This window comes from Gymnoscopelus braueri, assembly GCF_963280865.1.
Source record: "Gymnoscopelus braueri genome assembly, chromosome: 24".
In the NCBI taxonomy this organism is placed as follows: domain Eukaryota; kingdom Metazoa; phylum Chordata; class Actinopteri; order Myctophiformes; family Myctophidae; genus Gymnoscopelus; species Gymnoscopelus braueri.
In genome coordinates this window covers 4,120,583-4,139,820 of record NC_137626.1, presented here as the reverse complement: position 1 = coordinate 4,139,820, position 19,238 = coordinate 4,120,583, and the positions used below count along the sequence as shown (strand labels likewise).

General features: G+C 42.9%; 1 protein-coding gene across 2 annotated transcripts; it reads left to right on the top strand.

Moving 5' to 3' along the window:
• Window positions 1-1,141: 1,141 nt before the first annotated feature.
• LOC308080932 (FAST kinase domain-containing protein 2, mitochondrial-like) lies at window positions 1,142-19,232 on the top strand. 2 transcript variants are annotated; one of them, XM_080423044.1, is made up of 15 exons: window positions 1,142-1,189; window positions 2,359-2,713; window positions 3,931-4,013; window positions 5,347-5,506; window positions 5,543-5,761; window positions 6,806-6,909; window positions 7,621-7,729; window positions 8,272-8,395; window positions 9,372-9,511; window positions 10,277-10,449; window positions 11,414-11,577; window positions 13,400-13,648; window positions 15,114-15,177; window positions 16,183-16,297; window positions 18,080-19,232. In XM_080423044.1, exons 2-15 carry the CDS (start codon window positions 2,486-2,488, stop codon window positions 18,173-18,175), a joined length of 2,028 nt encoding a protein of 675 aa, XP_080279170.1. In that variant the 5' UTR covers window positions 1,142-1,189; window positions 2,359-2,485; the 3' UTR covers window positions 18,176-19,232. The 2 variants fall into 2 exon arrangements, with proteins under 2 accessions (XP_080279170.1, XP_080279169.1); XM_080423043.1 differs by having other exon boundaries at window positions 5,347-5,761.
• Window positions 19,233-19,238: the final 6 nt, after the last annotated feature.

Sequence of the window (19,238 nt, the reverse complement as noted above, 5' to 3'; positions counted from 1 at the left end):
ATGCGTGGCATCGCGAGGCATTGAGCTTGTAGATCGGCTATTTTCAAATGGCCGAAATGTATATAGGGCTGAAGTGGTTAATGTATGTTTTGTAATAATAATCAAAATCTACAATGTAACTAGTAACTAAAGTTTTCAAATAATTGTTATGGAGTAAAAGTATAATATTTGCCTCTGAGATGTAGTGGAAGTAAATTATTGAGAATTGGAAATACTCCAGTAAAGTAAAAATACCTAACAATTGTAGTAAGTACAGTAATTGAGTAAATGTACTTAGTTACTCAGTTTACATTACACAGCAAGCACAAGCCTGGGCATTTATCTCTAGATGGCGTCCGTTGCTAGGAAACCATTGGTGTTGCGCTTAATTGTGTCCGATGAGGAAACAAGCACTGACAAAACATGTATTTCCACCATAAGAAATATTAGATAAATAGCTACATAAAAACATATAAATGTCCGATAAAATACGTTATGAATTCTTATAGTATTATTCTTAATGTATTCTAAATATAATATATTATTATATTATATAATATAACAAATGTGTGCTGCTGTAACAAAGCTGGGTGGAACCATGGATCACACAACGGTCGTCTGAAAACGACCGTCATGGATTAACTCCAACCTGGTGTTTGCACTTTCTCTCTTTACGACCTGTACATCTGCATAAACGTTAATATTTCAAATATAAAGTGCTTAACCCATGACCACGAATGTTACAATTATGTACGGGCCCTCAGAAGTGCCTGTTTCTTCCGTAGTGTTCAATAAAAAGCATTTTAATCTGATCAGTGGTCATTTTCTCGTAGAGTTATCAGTTGTAATGTATGTGCAATACACCTTCTAACCGATAGGGCCACGCAGTTGAAAGCATAAAATACGGAGAAAATGGCCACCGATCGGAATAAAATGCTTTTTTATCGAACAATACGGAAGATACGGGTACTTCTGAGGACCCGTACATAATCGTAACATCCGTAGCCATGAGGTCAGCGCTTTATATTTGAAATTTGAACGTTTATGTAGATGTAGGGACCATAGAGGGAGTAAGTACAAACACCAGGATGAAGTTCATCCATGACTGTCATGTTTCAGGGTTATATAGGGGGAACTATAACGGCGACGCACACGCGGTTCAGCAGCATGCCTGGAGGAAACATGGACGCACTGACGAAGGTTCCGTTTGGTAAAGTCATGTTTAAATGCTGTTTACTTTATGATCTAAAATGATATCATTATGTTCACTTTGTTAGAGATCATTTCTGTGATCATATAGACGTTTATGGAGTCCAGTTTGATCGTGTGTTTCCTCGCTAGTGGACTTTACCAGTAGTAGGATGAGGATCTTAATAATAAGAGCTGTGTTTGCTGTTTACTGACCTTGTAGATCAGTCCAGGCTGATAACGTTACTGTACGTTACTGTAAGCTGACGTCAGTGGTGGATGTGTGATGAAACATACATTATGAATGTAATAATAGACCCTTTAAGAGTGAATGAAGTCCTCTGACTGTAAGCTAGCAGCGAGCTCAGAGGGTAACAGGAAAGGTGGGCACCAAAACATGCTGGGCACCAGGGAGAACTGGGCACCCTGGAAGAGTGGGCACTAGGGAGAACTGGGCACCCTGGAAGAGTGGGCACTAGGGAGAACTGGGCACCCTGGAAGAGTGGGCACTAGGGAGAACTGGGCACCCTGGAAGAGTGGGCACTAGAGAGAACTGAGCACCCTGGAAGAGTGGGCACTAGAGAGAACTGGGCACCCTGGAAGAGTGGGCACTAGGGAGAACTGAGCACCCTGGAAGAGTGGGCACTAGAGAGAACTGGGCACCCTGGAAGAGTGGGCACTAGGGAGAACTGGGCACCCTGGAAGAGTGGGCACTAGGGAGAACTGGGCACCCTGGAAGAGTGGGCACTAGGGAGAACTGGGCACCCTGGAAGAGTGGGCACTAGAGAGAACTGAGCACCCTGGAAGAGTGGGCACTAGAGAGAACTGGGCACCCTGGAAGAGTGGGCACTAGGGAGAACTGGGCACCCTGGAAGAGTGGGCACTAGGGAGAACTGGTCACCCTGGAAGAGTGGGCACTAGAGAGAACTGGGCACCCTGGAAGAGTGGGCACTGGGGAGAACTGGGCACCCTGGAAGAGTGGGCACTAGGGAGAACTGGTCACCCTGGAAGAGTGAGCACTAGGAAAAGCTGAGCACTAAGAAGGAGTGGAATAGTTTTTCATTCCTTTGAATACTCTTACTTGTAACAGAGTGTGTCTTCATTGCAGTATTGATACTTATTGCAGTATTGATACTTTTACTTAAGTAACATAATGTGAGTACTTTTTTCCACCACTGATCCTGTCTCCAGCTCTGGTTTAAGACACATCGTCACATGACTCAGTGAGACTGAGGAGGACCCTGCCTGGGGATACTTTGACCACACCCCTGCTGCTTCGGCGTCTCCAAGGCAACAGCAACGACAGCAACCCGTAACAATGTCCCTCCGGGCGACGGGAGCGGAGGTGGGGAGGTGGGCTCGACGCCTCTCTGCCTGTAGGTTGCTATGGCAACAGCGGCATGGTGGCGGCGGCGGGTGCCCCCAGATTGTGACGGCGCCGGTTGGGGTCGGTTCATCTTCATCTCGTCTCGTATCATCATCATCATCATCATCATCCAGATGGAGGAATGGTCCCACCGCCACTTCCATCCAGTACTACTCTCAGGTAGCCCTGCCTGGACCCTTAGGCCTGTCACAATTATTACATGATTGTCAAATCACAGTTATTTTTGCATATGGTAATCATCATAATCGTTTCCATGTTGAAAAAGGTTCAGACATTTTCAAATACAAAAAAAAACAGAAATTATATTATATCCCTTTAACCCTGTCCTCTCCCCTTGCTGCTGAACCCCAGTGATATCCCTTTAACCCTGTCCTCTCCCCTTGCTGCTGAACCCCAGTGATATCCCTTTAACCCTGTCCTCTCCCCTTGCTGCTGAACCCCAGTGATATCCCTTTAACCCTGTCCTCTCCCCTTGCTGCTGAACCCCAGTGATATCCCTTTAACCCTGTCCTCTCCCCTTGCTGCTGAACCCCAGTGATATCCCTTTAACCCTGTCCTCTCCCCTTGCTGCTGAACCCCAGTGATATCCCTTTAACCCTGTCCTCTCCCCTTGCTGCTGAACCCCAGTGATATCCCTTTAACCCTGTCCTCTCCCCTTGCTGCTGAACCCCAGTGATATCCCTTTAACCCTGTCCTCTCCCCTTGCTGCTGAACCCCAGTGATATCCCTTTAACCCTGTCCTCTCCCCTTGCTGCTGAACCCCAGTGATATCCCTTTAACCCTGTCCTCTCCCCCTTGCTGCTGAACCCCAGTGATATCCCTTTAACCCTGTCCTCTCCCCTTGCTGCTGAACCCCAGTGATATCCCTTTAACCCTGTCCTCTCCCCTTGCTGCTGAACCCCAGTGATATCCCTTTAACCCTGTCCTCTCCCCTTGCTGCTGAACCCCAGTGATATCCCTTTAACCCTGTCCTCTCCCCCTTGCTGCTGATAAGCTATTTCCACTATTTAAAAATGTTCTTGTAATTTCTTCTGTCAGTAATTTCTTTGTGTAATTTTTCTATGGATTAGTCAGCCCATGGAGACTTGGATTCATGGATATATTTTAGTTTTTGTCTCATTCCTAAGACAATAATTCCTTTGTGTCTCCTACCTGAACCACTGCCCGTCATCAAATTATTGTCTTAGGAATGAGACAAAAACATGAATTCATGTCTCCATGGGGTGACTAATTGATAAAAAAAAAGAGTCATTTTGGAGGTGAACTATCCCTTTCAAAGGCCAAACAGAAATGTAATGTTTTATTCATAATGTTCCAATGTTCAACGACAAAAACACAAATTAAATCGTTAATCGCAATTAACTTTACTCCATCAGGGTAGAACTGAGGATGAACGGCTCCATGAGAAGGAGCGTCTCTCACTGTCACCTCCCTCTGAGGCCCAGGAGGAGTCTGACGGGTAGGCCTGTTATTATTATTATTATGGAATCGCCTCATTGTAATTATTTGAGATAATTGCAGTTATTTTGCATAATCATAAGCTTTTTTTTTAAAGCATAATATTAAGTCATATATAATACTGTTTTTTCCATCGTACATTATTTTGATCATTGGCATTTGGTCGTTGTCATTTCTGTGTATATTTAAGTCTACTTTGCAATTTATTAGTTTTTTAAAACAGTGTACAGCCAGTGGCAGCGTTTTTAACGTTTTTTTTTTACCTTTTTCAAGTAGTCACAAAATATTTCCCGTGTTCCCCGTCCTCACGGTGATCCCCTCATTACACACACAGGGGTCTCGTAGAATCGGGAACCAAAAATCACCAAAAATACATAGTAAAAAAAAAAAAAGTACACAGGAGCCGAGATATAGGATTTTAACCCATTAAGACCTGGGACGCATCTGTGTCACTTTTTCATTTGAGCTAAAAATCTTTATTGGCTATTCAAAAATAGCAGATATACAAGCTCATAGCACGGCACCGAGTGCCGCGCTACGAGCTTGTAGATCTGCTATTTTTGAAAAATCATGAAAATGTGTGCAAATCTTTGAATATATATATTTTTTAAAGCGAACATTTGTAACTCAAATCTTTGCTTCTGCGGGTCCCTGGAACAAAATATTTTGAGATGGGGGTCCGCAGCCTAATACAAATACATTGTGGGGTCCTTGACATGAAAAAGTTTTGAGCACCACTGACATGTAGTACCGGTAATATACGTTTTTTCAAAAAACAGTTAGGATTTAGAAGACATTTTGTAGAATCGGCCTCAGGTCTTAAAGGGGTAGTTCACCCCCAAAATAACTTTTTTTCTATTGATTACTCACCCCATGGAGCCTTGAATTCATGGATATTTATTTGTTTTTGTCGCATTCCTTCCTTTATTATTTGATTATAATAAATTTAGCCCCATTGATTCCGGTAGGAGACACAAATGCATTTGTGTCTCCTACCGGAATCAATGGGGACACATTTATTATAATCAAATTATTGGCTTAGGAATGTGACAAAAACAAAAACATATCTATGAATTCAAGGCTCCAGATGGTCAGTAATCAATAGAAAAAAAGTTATTTTGGGGGTGAACTACCCCTTTAATGGGTTAAAGTAATAAGTTAACCAGGAAGTGAATGGAGCAGCAAATCTTTGGTTTATTATTGTTATTATTATTTTTCTTTGTCAGTGAATGTGTTAACATCCCTCTCATCATCTAAACATGTTGTGATGGTGTCTCCAGACTGCTGGCAGACAGGATGTTCATCTAAACATGTTGTTGTGATGGTGTCTCCAGACTGCTGGCAGACAGGATGTTCTTCACGGCCCAGCTGAGGGAGTGCTCCTCCCCCACGGACGTGTTGGACCTCCTCCTGGCCGCCACCCAGCAGCGGCACCACGACGGCGGCGGCGCCCCCGTGGTCCCGCCGGGCGACCTCAGCCAGTGTTTGATGCGCGTCTGGGAGACCACCAAGGCCCAGGAGACCACCAAGGCCCAGGAGACCACCAAGGCCATGTCCCAGGAGCGGCGGCGCCACGAGCCGCGGCGGCTGACGCTGGAGCACCCGGGCTTGGAGGCGCTGCTGCGGCGGGTGATGGCGGACGCCGGCTGCATGTCGTGCGTCGACGTGGCGTACTCCCTGCTGGCGGCGGTCCGGCTGGGCGTGCCGCAGCGGAGCAGGGTGGTCCACACTCTGCTCAGGACCTGCCAGGTAAAGGCCAAGGGCCAGTGTGTGTAAAGTAACTAAGTACATTTACTCAAGTACTGTACTTAAAGTTGTACAATGCAGATTCACAAATAAAACATTTTAGCAACCTCTGCTGGTCACTACCGTCACTGCATACAATTTCCGTAGTCCTCGATTACCCAGAATTCCATTTGTTTTCACCGGAAGCCGGAAGCGTTTCAAAAAGCGTTCTTTTAATTGTTTTATACTATCTGCGGATCGTTTCTCTTAGCCAGTGGAGCATTAGTTACCGTGAGCTGTGCTTTGTTTTTCTGTTCTTTTTCGATCTTCCAATCCTACATTCTCTTAAAATCAGCGTGAGGTTCCTTTTTGTTATTAGCGCGGTAGTTCCTGGCCAAACAGGAAACCGTTGCGGTAGTTCCTGGCCAAACAGGAAACCAGTGCATTTCCGCCTCCGTTTTCCGGCCAGATGACGTCATTTTCCCGGGAAAGTCCCCCCTGTCCACGTTCAATAGAAAATATATAAATAAAAGGCTTCCGGGGTTGAAATTCATGGAGTGGGTGTTGTGAAACTTTTGCCACTCACAAAAGATATACAATTTAACTTTAGTTTTGTTGAAAACGTTACCTAGTATGCCTTTAAAGGGATAGTTCACCCCCAAAATGACTTTTTTTCTATGGATTAGTCACCCCATGGAGACTTGAATTCATGGATATTTTTTAGTTTTGGTCTCATTCCTAAAACAATAGTTTGATGACCGGCAGCGGTTCCGGTAGGAGACACAAAGAGTCTCCTTTGTGTCTCCTACCGTTCCACAGCTAAATAAATTGTGAAAATAGCAGATCTACATGCTCTAAACGCCTCGCAGCGCGTTGTGAGCTTGTAGATCTGCTGTTTTCAAAATGTTTGCCTCTTTCTTAGGTTATATTTGACAAGAGTTAAAGGTATACTATGTACCTTATCTAGCTTTCTGTTTGTAAACAAGGATTAAAACGTGTGTGTGTGTGTGTGTGTGTGTGTGTGTGTGTGTGTGTGTGTGTGTGTGTGTGTGCGCGCGTGCTTTGCAGGAGAAGCTGAATGAGTTTGATGAGAGGAGTCTGTCTGTCCTGGCTTCCTCTCTGGAACATCTGGAGAACAGAGCCAACATCACTGCACTGAAGGAAGGCATGAGGTGATGTTTTTTTCAGGCCAATTGTGAAAGAAACCAGGGTTACACATCCTTTAATAGATGGTGTCATTCAACGGTCATTCAACATGTTGGTGTCAGAGTAGTAGAATGAGAACGTTCCCATGTTTGTTCTATATTAGTGTGTTACCTGATCATGGTCCCTCTAGTGTTGTGGCTGTGGGTGTCACTCACTTTGGAGAAGTAGTTAGTCAGGTATGAGGGTATAGAGCGCACCGTCTCTTTGACTGTCTTAAATACCAACCACATACCCTGTCCTCTCCCCTTGCTGCTGAACCCCAGTGATATCCCTTTAACCCTGTCCTCTCCCCTTGCTGCTGAACCCCAGTGATATCCCTTTAACCCTGTCTTCTCCCCTTGCTGCTGAACCCCAGTGATATCCCTTTAACCCTGTCCTCTCCCCTTGCTGCTGAACCCCAGTGATATCCCTTTAACCCTGTCCTCTCCCCTTGCTGCTGAACCCCAGTGATATCCCTTTAACCCTGTCCTCTCCAATTGCTGCTGAACCCCAGTGATATCCCTTTAACCCTGTCCTCTCCCCTTGCTGCTGAACCCCAGTGATATCCCTTTAACCCTGTCCTCTCCCCTTGCTGCTGAACCCCAGTGATATCCCTTTAACCCTGTCCTCTCCCCTTGTTGCTGAACCCCAGTGATATCCCTTTAACCCTGTCCTCTCCCCTTGCTGCTGAACCCCAGGCTGAAGGTGGACTCTGATCTTCCCAGCATAAAGACAGTCATGGCCCTGCAGACCATGATGAGAATCGTGGGGAAAGACTCTCCTCTGGACCTGAAGAAGAAACTAGAGGTTGGTGTCGCCCCCTAAAGCAGGGGTCTTCAACAGGGGGTCCGGGACACCTAAGGGGCCCTCAGAGTTACTACAGTGGGGTCTCCAAATGTTTGTGTAAAGGCATCTTTCTTTTTTTTTTTTGCATTAACCACTTGGACCTACATAGCAGATCTACAAGCTCACAATGCCTTGCGCTGCTGATGTGTTGTTGTGATATATCTATGAAATATATTCACTATCTATGAAATCTATGAAAAAGTTTAATCTGCAACACAATGTTATACAATATGTATTGGGGGGTCCCTGCTTCATCTCTCTCTCAGCTAAGGGGTCCTTGGCCTAAAAAAAATTGAAGACCCTTGCCCTAAAGTCTTTACGTTGGTTCTGCAGTGCTGTCACTTTTTAGATCTCTGAAACACTGTCTTCTAACAGTCATATTCCTCCTGTCTTCTAACAGTCATATTCCTCCTGTCTTCTAACTGTCATATTCCTCCTGTCTTCTAACAGTCATATTCCTCCTGTCTTCTAACAGTCATATTCCTCCTGTCTTCTTCCTCCAGAGAAAAGCGTTGTCCATGAAGGATCAGTTTACGATCCCTAACTGCTTGTACATGATCTCCACCATGACTGCCGTGGGCTTCTACTCCAAACCCCTGCTGGATATCTGTAGCAAGACCATAGCAGGTGAGACAGGGCTCTTTATTCTGTATCCTGTAGAAAGACTAGATTGTCATCCAGGTGTTTTCTGTTTAATGAAGAGCTGTAGAGAGGGGGAGACCCCTGTTACTGAACAAACACTATCAGAATATATAGCTATTTAACACTTATTTTAACAAAGACATATATCACTTACACCACATTTAATCACAGTATGCTTGACATTGACTGCCAACCGTTTTCCAAACACAAGCGTGGTTTGTTTGGTTTTCGAGGAAGACATTGGACTCCATTCATTTGTGTGTGGTATGAAATATATATATATATATTATCTTGCGTTATTGTAACGGACTGATTTGAAAAGTCTAGCCGAAAACAGTCCCTGAAGATCAGATTTATTTACAGCGGGGAGAGGGCAAACGCTTCCAATCAATCGGACCCAGTATGAATCCGCCCTTAGTTGACCGGACTCCCCCAGGGCTGTATACTAGGCCCGCTAATGTTTCCCTCTACACCAACTCTCTGGTGTGGCAGCGCACCTCCTATATTTTAAGAACTTGTTTTGAAAAAGAAAGATTTTTTTTCATTGTTAGTTGTGTTGCAGTATTACATACAGCATCATACAAATCAACAGCAATTACACTTGCAAAGACAAAACAGAAAGACAACTCAAAATAGTCACACAAATGATCACACAAATAAGAAATAATAAAACATTCGATATTTAAGTAACTGTAACTTAAAAAAAAGTTAAGTAAGGAGAGGGGGCTGGGATTGGGGTGGGGGTCCGCGGACAAATACGTATCATTTTGGGGGTCCTTGACATAAAAAAAGTTTGAGCACCACTGATATAGAAACGTATAGGTTTTTCAGAAAGCTGTTAGAATTTAGAAGACATTTGTATAATCGGCCTCAGGTATAATTATTATCATTTACTATTCTTAATAACTTGTTGTCTCTTCATATGAACTCTTCATGTCCTCTTGTCCTCCTGTGTGTCCAGAGAACGTCCACACCATCCCGTTCAACAGACTGATATTGTTGCTCAGGTCTTGCAGAGAGCTGAACTACAGAGACACAGGTCTGTTGACGGAGCTGTCTGAACACCTGGCCTCCTCTGTGGACATGTGGAGCAACAAGCAGGTGCTGCCCTCTACTGACTGTGCATGGAATTGCATGCACGCACGCACATACGCACACACACGCGCACACACACACACACACACACACACACACACACACACACACACACACACACACACACACACCATTATTTTATACTTTGGGCTATTCAAAAGTAGCAGATATAAAAGCATTTTTTTTTTTCAATCTTGAAAGTTTGTGCAAATCTCTTTTTCAAAGCACATTTTTAACTCAAATCTTTGCTTCTGGGGATTCTACAAATGTCTTCTAAATCCTAACAGTTTTTTTTTTTAAACTTATGTTATGATATCAGTGGTTCTCAAACTTTTTTCCTGTCAAGGACCCCCAAAATAATATGTATTTGTTCGTAGACCCCCCAATATTTTGTTCCAGGGACCCCCAGAAGCAAATATTTGAGTTAAAAAATGTATATATATATATATATATATATATATTCAAAGATTTGCACACATTGATGATTTTCTTTTCTCAAAAATTAGCAGATCTACAAGCTCATAGCGTGCCGTGCCATGAGCTTGTAGATCTGCAATTTTTGAATAGCCAAAAGACAAGCTCACTACGCGTGAGCTCGTACGTAGCCATTGTTGGTGGGAAACATAGGCCTGCAACTAAGTGTAAATCAGAGGTTCTTTCCGTTAGATTAGATCACTCCTGTCTGCTTCTTCTAAACCGTCAAAGCCTCCTCTTGTGGAAGTCTCTCCTGATCCCATCTGGTCTCTCTGGTCTCATGGTTCCTCCACACAGCTGATCCTCTTCCTGTTGGCGTTGGAGGACCTGGTCTTCTGTCCCACAGCCCTGATGGAGGTGTTCTCCCAGAGGGTGATGAGGAACCCAGATGTCCTGACGCTCAGAGACCTGCAGAGCATACTGAAGATCTACTCCTCTCTCAACTACCACCCACACCCCCACAGACAACAGTATGTGTAGATCTACTCCTCTCTCAACTACCACCCACACCCCCACAGACAACCGTATGTGTAGATCTACTCTCTCAACTACCACCCACACCCCCACAGACAAGAGTATGTGTAGATCTACTCCTCTCTCAACTACCACCCACACCCCCACAGACAACAGTATGTGTAGATCTACTCTAACTTTCCTGGATAGCAGTGTTGATTTCGTCGACTAAAACTAGGACGAAAAATTACGAAAACTAAATAAAAACTAAATATAAACTAAGCTATGACGACTAAAACTAAGACTAAATATATTGACAATTTCATCAACAAATAAAAACTAGACTAAAATGTCAGTGAGGGATCTAGTGGAGAAGAGATCCAGTAGAACTAAAAGACAAGTCATTTTATGTTTGGTTGGGCTCAGGTGTTGCGCTCTGAAAATAGCAGATCTACAGGTGATAGATCTGTCATTTTCAGCATGCAACCAAGTGTAAAATCAGCCATTATGATGCCATCAAGGCACCGCCACAATACATTTTAGTCGACTAAAACAACTGTAGATTTAGTCGACTATAATCTCATGATATTTAGTCGACTACAATTATTTGAAAACTTGAGTTACTAGTTTGTAGATTTTGATTATTATTACAAAACCAGTTCAGCCCTATTTAAACTTTGGCAATTTGAAAATAGCCGATCTACAAGCTCACAACGTGTCGCTTTGCAAGCTTGTAGATCTGCTATTTTCAATGGATTTGTATACATTTTATACATTTGACAACTTGTGAAATGGGACATTGCATAATGAGTACTTTTACTTTTGGTACTTTAAGTATATTTTGATGCCAATACTTTTGTACCTTTACTCAAGTACATTTTGAATTCCGGACTTTTACTTGTAACAGAGTATTTCTACATTGCCGTATTGCTACTTTTTTGGGTTTATGTGTGGAGACTTTCTCACGTTCTTGGTCTGCAGGTTTGTGGACAGCCTGACCCGGGTCCTACAGTCCTACCTGTCCCAGATGTCCGCTCATGAGGTGCTGATGGCGGTCTACTTTCTGTGTCTGCTGGGACACTTTCCCTCTGCACCTCTGGAACACCTGCTGAAGAGCTCTGTGCTGGAAGAGCTCAGCAACACAGGTCAGTGTCTACCACACAGCTCTGACACAGTGGTTCTCAACCTGTGGTTCAGGACCCCCAGGGGGGGGGGGGTCACCAAATGATTTTGGTGAAGTGACAATTTAGCTCTTTGACTGCCAGAGTATTTTCATAATGTACTCACCCAGTGCCAAGCGATTTTCTAGCGATTTTCGTTGTCATAAAAGTTTAGATCCATATTTATCGATCGATTCACTGTGTGTTTCCGGAGCAGGAGTCTCTGACTAATGCTCCGGATGCAAAACATTGCACCCGGAGCTAGTGTCCCCTTCGCTACAGGCCGTTGGAAACACGCGTCTCCTCGGAAAAATGGACCAAAAAAAACTAACAGAGATACAGGCGAAAGAAAAAAAACTACAAACATGGAGTCGACGGGAACGGAATGACGTTATATACAGTATTTCCGTATCCGTTTGTGCTACAGTTTTACTGCTCCCTTCGGATTCAAGATTAGACCGTGATCTTCTCTAAAATAACAATAATTACAAACGCGCGTCTAACGCGTCGGCGGCCAAGTGGACAAACTAGCAATTGACTCGATAACGCGTCGACTGCAGTCAAAGAGTTAAAGGACAACTTTGTTTTTTTACAACCAAGGTTTATATTTTAGCTTGTAATTAAAGTAAATAAAAGGTGAGTGTTATTTTTTTTTCATTTACTGCTTTCTATAGTTTTAGCAATTTTCGCGATATTTTTTACATTGGGTGGGGGCATTCTGTCCGGTGGCTAAATATGCCTTTTTTACACAATAAAAAAGGTCCTGTGGTCTTTGATGGCCAGATGTGAGTTATTGGGGGCTAGAAGAGCTACTGTAAATAATAATAAAGAAAACGTGGGGTTATTGTGTAAAAAAAAGGCATATTTAGCCACTGGACAGAATGCCCCCGCCCACTGTAAAAAAAGATCGCGAAAATTACTAAAACTATAGAAAGCAGTAAATGAAAAAAAAATAACACTCATCTTTTATTTACTTTAATTACAATCTAAAACATAAACCTTGGTTGTAAAAAACCAAAGTTGTCCTTTAAGGACTTTTAAGACAAAACGTTTTTTTTAAAAAAGGAAAGAAAGAAAATATTACTCCATCAAAAGTAATCAGCAAAATATACTATAACAACTGGTCAAACATTGGTTAAATTGTCAAATAACATAAGACGGAGGCAAAAATTGTAGACATATAGTCCTCAAAGTCCTCAAAGGTTGCTTTACTGGGTTATTGCTTTACTTTCCTCTCATCTACTTTGCCCCTCCCTCTCTACTCCAGTGTTGATTTCTTCGACCAAAACTATGTTCGTCGACCACCTTTTTTTCACTGACGAAAACTAAATAAAAACTAAATAAAAACTAAGCTACGATGATCTACAAAACTAAGACTAAATATATTGACAATTTCGTCAACAGATAAAAACTAGACTAAAATGTCAGTGAGGGATCTAGAGGAGAAGAGCTCCAGTAGAACTAAAAGACAAGTCATTTTATGTTTGGTTGCGCTCGGATGTTGCGCTCTGAAAATAGCCGATCTACAAGCTCACAACGCGTCGCAGCGCGACGCGTTGTGAGCTTGTAGATCTGCTATTTTCAGCATGCAACCAAGTGTAAAATCAGCCATTACGACGCCATCAAGGCACCGCCGACATACATTATAGTCGACTAAATCAACTGTAGATTTAGTCGACTATAATCTTATGATATTTAGTCGACTAAAACTAAAACATTTCAGATGACTAAAATATGACTAAAACTAAATGGAATTTTATTCAAAATTTGCTCTACCGTACTCTCTCCTGTCCTTCTGTTCTTCCAGAGGAGAGCTTCCTCAGCCCTCACAGGTGGATGCTGCAGACCGTGGACCGCTGTCTGCGTCTGGACGGCCCCCCGTCCTCCTCCTCCTCCTCCCTGGCCGTCCCCTCGTCCCTGCTGGGACCCCCCGTCTCCCCCGAGCGCTGCTCCCCTGCTCGCCCGCTGCTGTCGGAGAGCCTGCAGGCTGTGATGGCCGCGCTGCCCGGGGCCTCCCTGCAGGAGGCGGTGCTGCTCCATCACTTCTACATGATGGGTACAATGACCAGGCTTTTCTTTTCTTTTTGTTTGTTTGTTTGTTGTTCTGCGTACGTTAGACCAGTGGTTCTCAAACTTTTTCATGTCAAGGACCCCCCAAATTGACACTTATTAGCCCACGGACCCCCATTTGAAAAGATGAGCCAGTCAGGGACCCCCCATAAGAGAAGATGTTACGGCTCTAGCAGTGATTCTCAACCATTTTAATTTGAAGGACCCCCCAGTTTGACATGCATTAGGGCTACGGACCCCCATTTAATGGCATTTCTGTCTCTGAGACCCCAATTTACATTGTAAAATCAATGTTAATTTAACTCTGAGAGTGTAAACCAAATGGACCCGTTAGCGTCCGTTTGGTTCCATTTGTACACTCTCAGAGTTACAGACCCATAAGGGTCCATTTGGTTCCATTTGTACACTCTCAGAGTTACAGACCCATAAGGGTCCATTTGGTTCCATTTGTACACTCTCAGAGTTACAGACCCATAAGGGTCCATTTGGTTCCATTTGTACACTCTCAGAGTTACAGACCCATAAGGGTCCATTTGGTTCCTAACTATCCATCATTTAGCTGGGGACCCCCTGGAACTCCCTCAAGGACCCCTGGGGGTCCCCGGACCACACTCTGAGAACCATCGCATCGCTTTGTCCCCACTGATGTCAGGACAGCAGAGTCACTGATGTCAGGACAGCAGAGTCACTGATGTCAGGACAGCAGAGTCACTGCCCATCTTTCACCGCAGGCTGTAAACCCACCTCTTCAGGAAACACTACCCTTCCTCTTTGCCTGACCTACTTGTTGTTAACTAGTTGTACGAGCTCTTGTTTTATTGTTTTATTGGATCTTGTTTATTCGATACACTTATTTGTTTTATCTCTTGCTCATTTGATTTTCCTATTTGTCTATCAGCTAGAAAGTAGGTAGCTAGTATATTGCACTTTTACCTTAGCGCTAGGTATACTCTTAGTTGCTTGTTTTAGAAGAGAATGCACTTAATGCTTCTGGTGATTAGTAGTTTTGTTTCCCTACCTATGTTGAATGCACTTATTGTAAGTGGCTTTGGATAAAAGCGTCTGTAAATGACTGTAATGTAATGTAATGTTGTGAGCTTGTAGATCGGCTATATTCAAATAGCCTAGGTATAAAATGGGTCTAAAGTGGTTAATGTATGTTTTATAATATTATAAATTATATCTGCAAAGTAACTAGTAACTAAAGTTGTCAAATAATTGTAGTGGAGTAAAAGTACAATATTTGCCTCTGAGATGTAGTGGAGTAGAAGTAAAAGTATAGACAATTGGAAATACTCCAGTAAAGTAAAAGTACCTCAAAATTGTACAGTACTTGAGTAAATGTACTTGGTTACTTTACACCACTGACTAGCAGATCTACAAGCCCACGATGCGTGGCGTAACAAGGCTTAGTGGTTTAACTATAGCTTGTGTCTCTGTGTTCCACACAGATGCTGTGATAACTACCAAACCCCTGGGCAAAGCAGAACATCATCCAGCAGGGGGCAGTGTACGGTAAGACACCACTGTCTGCTTCATGGTTGATGACATCACATCACTACAGGGCTTTTTGATAGATCTAGAGCAGTGGTTCTCAACCTGTGGATCGGGACCCCCAGGATTTTGCGGGGGTCCCCAGATAACGGTGATGTGACAATTTAAGGACTTTTAAGACCTTTTTGATACCTACAAAAAAAAAAAAACATTTCTGCATCTAAAGTAATCAATTAACTATATTATAAAGACTGGTCAAACATTGGCCAAATTGTCAATTAATATAAGAAAGAGGCAAACATTGTGATAATAGCAGATCTACAAGCTTGTAGATCTGCTATTTTCACAAAGTTTATCTGTGGAACCGTCAAACTAAGTTCACTCAAAACTATTCACCTAAGGAGGACACGATTGACCTATTTTTATGAATTGAATACAAGGACCTCAATGGAAACAAGACCGCAAGGACCTTTTTGGACGGACCTTTTAACTGTACTTGTGCTGTTTTTAACGAATAAAATATTCCATCAATCAAATCTACCTGTGAAACACTAAAATAGTTTACTTTGTATAAAACACACGCTATGAGATTCGACTGGCTCACATTTCTCTATAAAACACCCCCGGCCTATGTGTAAGTATCATTCATCATTATGTAGAAAAATATGTGTAAGTATCATTTGCAATGAAGACAAATCTGTTCACGTTTAACGATAGCTGAATACTTTAGTAAGACACTGTATAGGGTTTTCTGAGAAGCCTCAGTGAAACTGAGACAAAAAAGCTTTATCTCTATCGTACATGCTTTAGTCTCTCAGAGTCACCTTGATCAACGTGACTCATGGCATGATTCAAACTTTGACCTTTGAAGACTCACAGAAGTGTTGGTTTTTCTGTGTGTGTGTGTGTGTGTGTGTGTGTGTGTGGTAGAACGGCGGTGATGTAAACACTATGTTTCTATGTGTGTGTGTTTGGTAGGACGGCGGTGATGTAAACACTATGTTTCTATGTGTGTGTGTTTGGTAGAACGGCGGTGATGTGTGTTCCGTATTCAGCGTTCTGTTACGGTACGTCTCATCCCCGTGCTCACCTGGCTCTGAAGATTCGCCATTTGAAGAAGCTGGGATATTCCCCCCTGGTGGTGAGTCTGTCTGTGTACCACACGGTGGTGTAAAGTAACTAAGTGCATTTACTCAAGTACTGTACTTAAGTACAATTACTATGCTTTACTTGAGTACTTCCGATGTTCAATACTTTTGCTTCTACTCCACTACATTTCAGAGGAAAGTATTGTACTTTTTACTCCACTATAGTTATTTGAACACTTTGGTTACTTTGTAGATTCTGATTATTATTACAAAACACACATTAACCACTTCAGCCCTGTATACATTTCGGCCGTTTGAAAATAGCCGATCTACAAGCTCACAATGCGTCGCATCGCGACGCATTGTGAGCTTGTAGATCGGCTATTTTCAGAGGATTTTTATGAATTTTATACATTTGAAAACTTGTGAGACGGAACATGCTGCGTAACGAGTAATTTTACTTTTGATACTTTAAGTGCATTTTGATACCAATGCTTTTGTTCTTTTACTCAAGTACATTTTCCGAACTTTTACTTGTAACAGAGTATTTCTACATTGCAGTATTGGTACTGAAGTAAAATATTCGAGTACTTTTGGTACCACACACTACAGTGTTGTTACTTGTCCGTCTGTCTTTGAAATAGTTTTAAAATGTCTTTTTTTCTATGGATCATTCACCCCATGGAGACCTGAATTCATAGATATTGTTTAGTTTTTGTCTCATTCCTAAGACAATCATTTGATGACCAGCAGCGGTGCCGGTAGGACGGTGGTTCTCAATCTTTTCAGGCCGCGAACCCCAAAATAATCACATTTGAACTGGGGACCCCCCACCCTGACAAGTGCTTGGAATTGTAGGAGTTGAGGCGTTACATTTAGTTTGACTCGGTTCCACATATAAGAATTGTGAAAATAGCAGATCTACAAGCTCACAACGCCTCGCGTTGTGAGCTTGTAGATCTGCTTTTTTCAATGTATTTGCCTCTTTCTTATATTAGTTGACAAATTAGCCAATGTTTGACCAGTTTTTATAGGCTCGTTTTTGATTACTTCTGATGTAGTAATGGTATTTTTTCTTGTCTTTTTCTCTCTTTTCTGAGGTATTAAAAAGGTCTTAACCCATTAAGACCTGGAACTGTGTCATTTTTAGATTTGAGCTAAAAAGCATTATTTTACACTTTGGGCTATTCAAAAATAGCAGATATACAAGCTCATAGCGCGGCACCGAGTGCCGCGCTACGAGCTTGTATATCTGCTATTTTTGAAAAATCATAAAAATGCGTGAAAATCTTTGAATATATATATTTTTAAAGCGAGCACTTTTAACTCTTTGCTTCTGGGGGTCCCTGGAACAACACATTTTGAGATGGGGGTCTGCGGCCAAATACATATAATTTTGGGGGTCCTTGACATGAAAAAGATTGAGCACCACTGATATAGAAACGTACTTTTTTCAGAATACTGTTGAGATTTAGGAGACATGTAGAATCGGCTTCAGGTCTCAATGGGTTAAAAGCCCTTAAATTGTCACTTCACTGTCATCTGGGTCCCCCCCCCCCAAAAAAATGATGTGGGGTCCCCCCTGGGGGTCCCGACCCACAGGTTGAGAACCACTGCGGTAGGAGACACAAAGAGTCTCCTTTGTGTCTCCTAACGGAACCGCTGCCCACCGGTCCGCTGGTCATCACATTATTGTTTTAGGAATGAGACAAAAACTAAACAATATCCATGAATTCAAGTCTCCATGGGGTGACTAATCCATAGAGATTTTTTTTTGTAATGGTGGTAACCTGTAACCAATGAATTGGTGTCTCTGTGTGTCTCTGGTGGAGCAGATGACTGAACAGCAGCTGGGCTCCATGTCTCAGGAGGAGGTAGCAGAGTTCCTCAGGACACAGATCTGCTCAGAACACCTACAACCAGCGTCATAGTGATGGAGCACTGAGGGACACAGCGCCCCCCGGTGTCCCACACCTGCTAGCTGTTGACCACCCTGATTCTACCATCCATCACTTCAGTTCATTCAGCAGCTCCTCTGGAACGGTGGGGGGTTTAAAAACACCTTGCTCAAGGGCGCCTCCCTGTTGGCTGGTGTGTGTGTGTGTGTGTGTGTGTGTGTGTGTGTGGGGGGGGGGGGGGTGATGGGGGGGGGGGTGATATCCTCCCCTTTGTTCATGTATTTCTATCAGCAGTGGGGATAATGTTTTATCTCTGCTTCTGGACAGGCTGAATACATGCATTTCTTTATTGGGGAAATGTAGACTGACTGATATACAGTATGTGATATATTTATGTTTGGTAATATCACAATTTAACAATTAATTTAGAAAATGCATCCCTATTTTTTATCATTATTATTTTCAAAAATAGAAAATCTACAAGCTCAAGCGACGTGGTGTGGGTGCTTGCAGAGCTGCTATTTTCACTGTTTCCATAAAACGCCTCCCTGTTTTTGTATGTTTTGCAAAGGCCTGCTTAGAATAAATGTTGTTGTACTTGAACTCACTGCCTGCCGGTTTGACCTTTGACCTTGGCTTCTGTCCTTCCCATTTCCAACCCAACATGTAGTCATTTCTTAGGGGCAGCGTGAATGGCTTCTCCAGTGGTTTTATTCTCAGACACACAGATAGGGGTGATTAGACAGGGGCGCCAGGAAATAAAAGAAAACGCTGTCATTCGAAAGGTGCGTGCACCCGTTTCTGGAACCAGCTGTAGCACAACTATTAGAGCTTTATGGAAGTGCACAACGCGTTCCTCTGATACAAATATGTTCCCTTTGTGTAGGAACGTGCAGTGCGCTGCGCACGTTACAAAGCATTTGAACCGTCCGACCGGCTCATTCCCTGTGGGTGCTCGCTGTCTCACGTGGGTGCATGAGCTCCCGAGCGCTCACAGGATCGGCACCTATGTGGTTAGATATAAATGACAACTGCTTCACGTTGTTTATATTTTTTCATAAAACATGTTTAACATCATTACAGTTTTATTTGCACT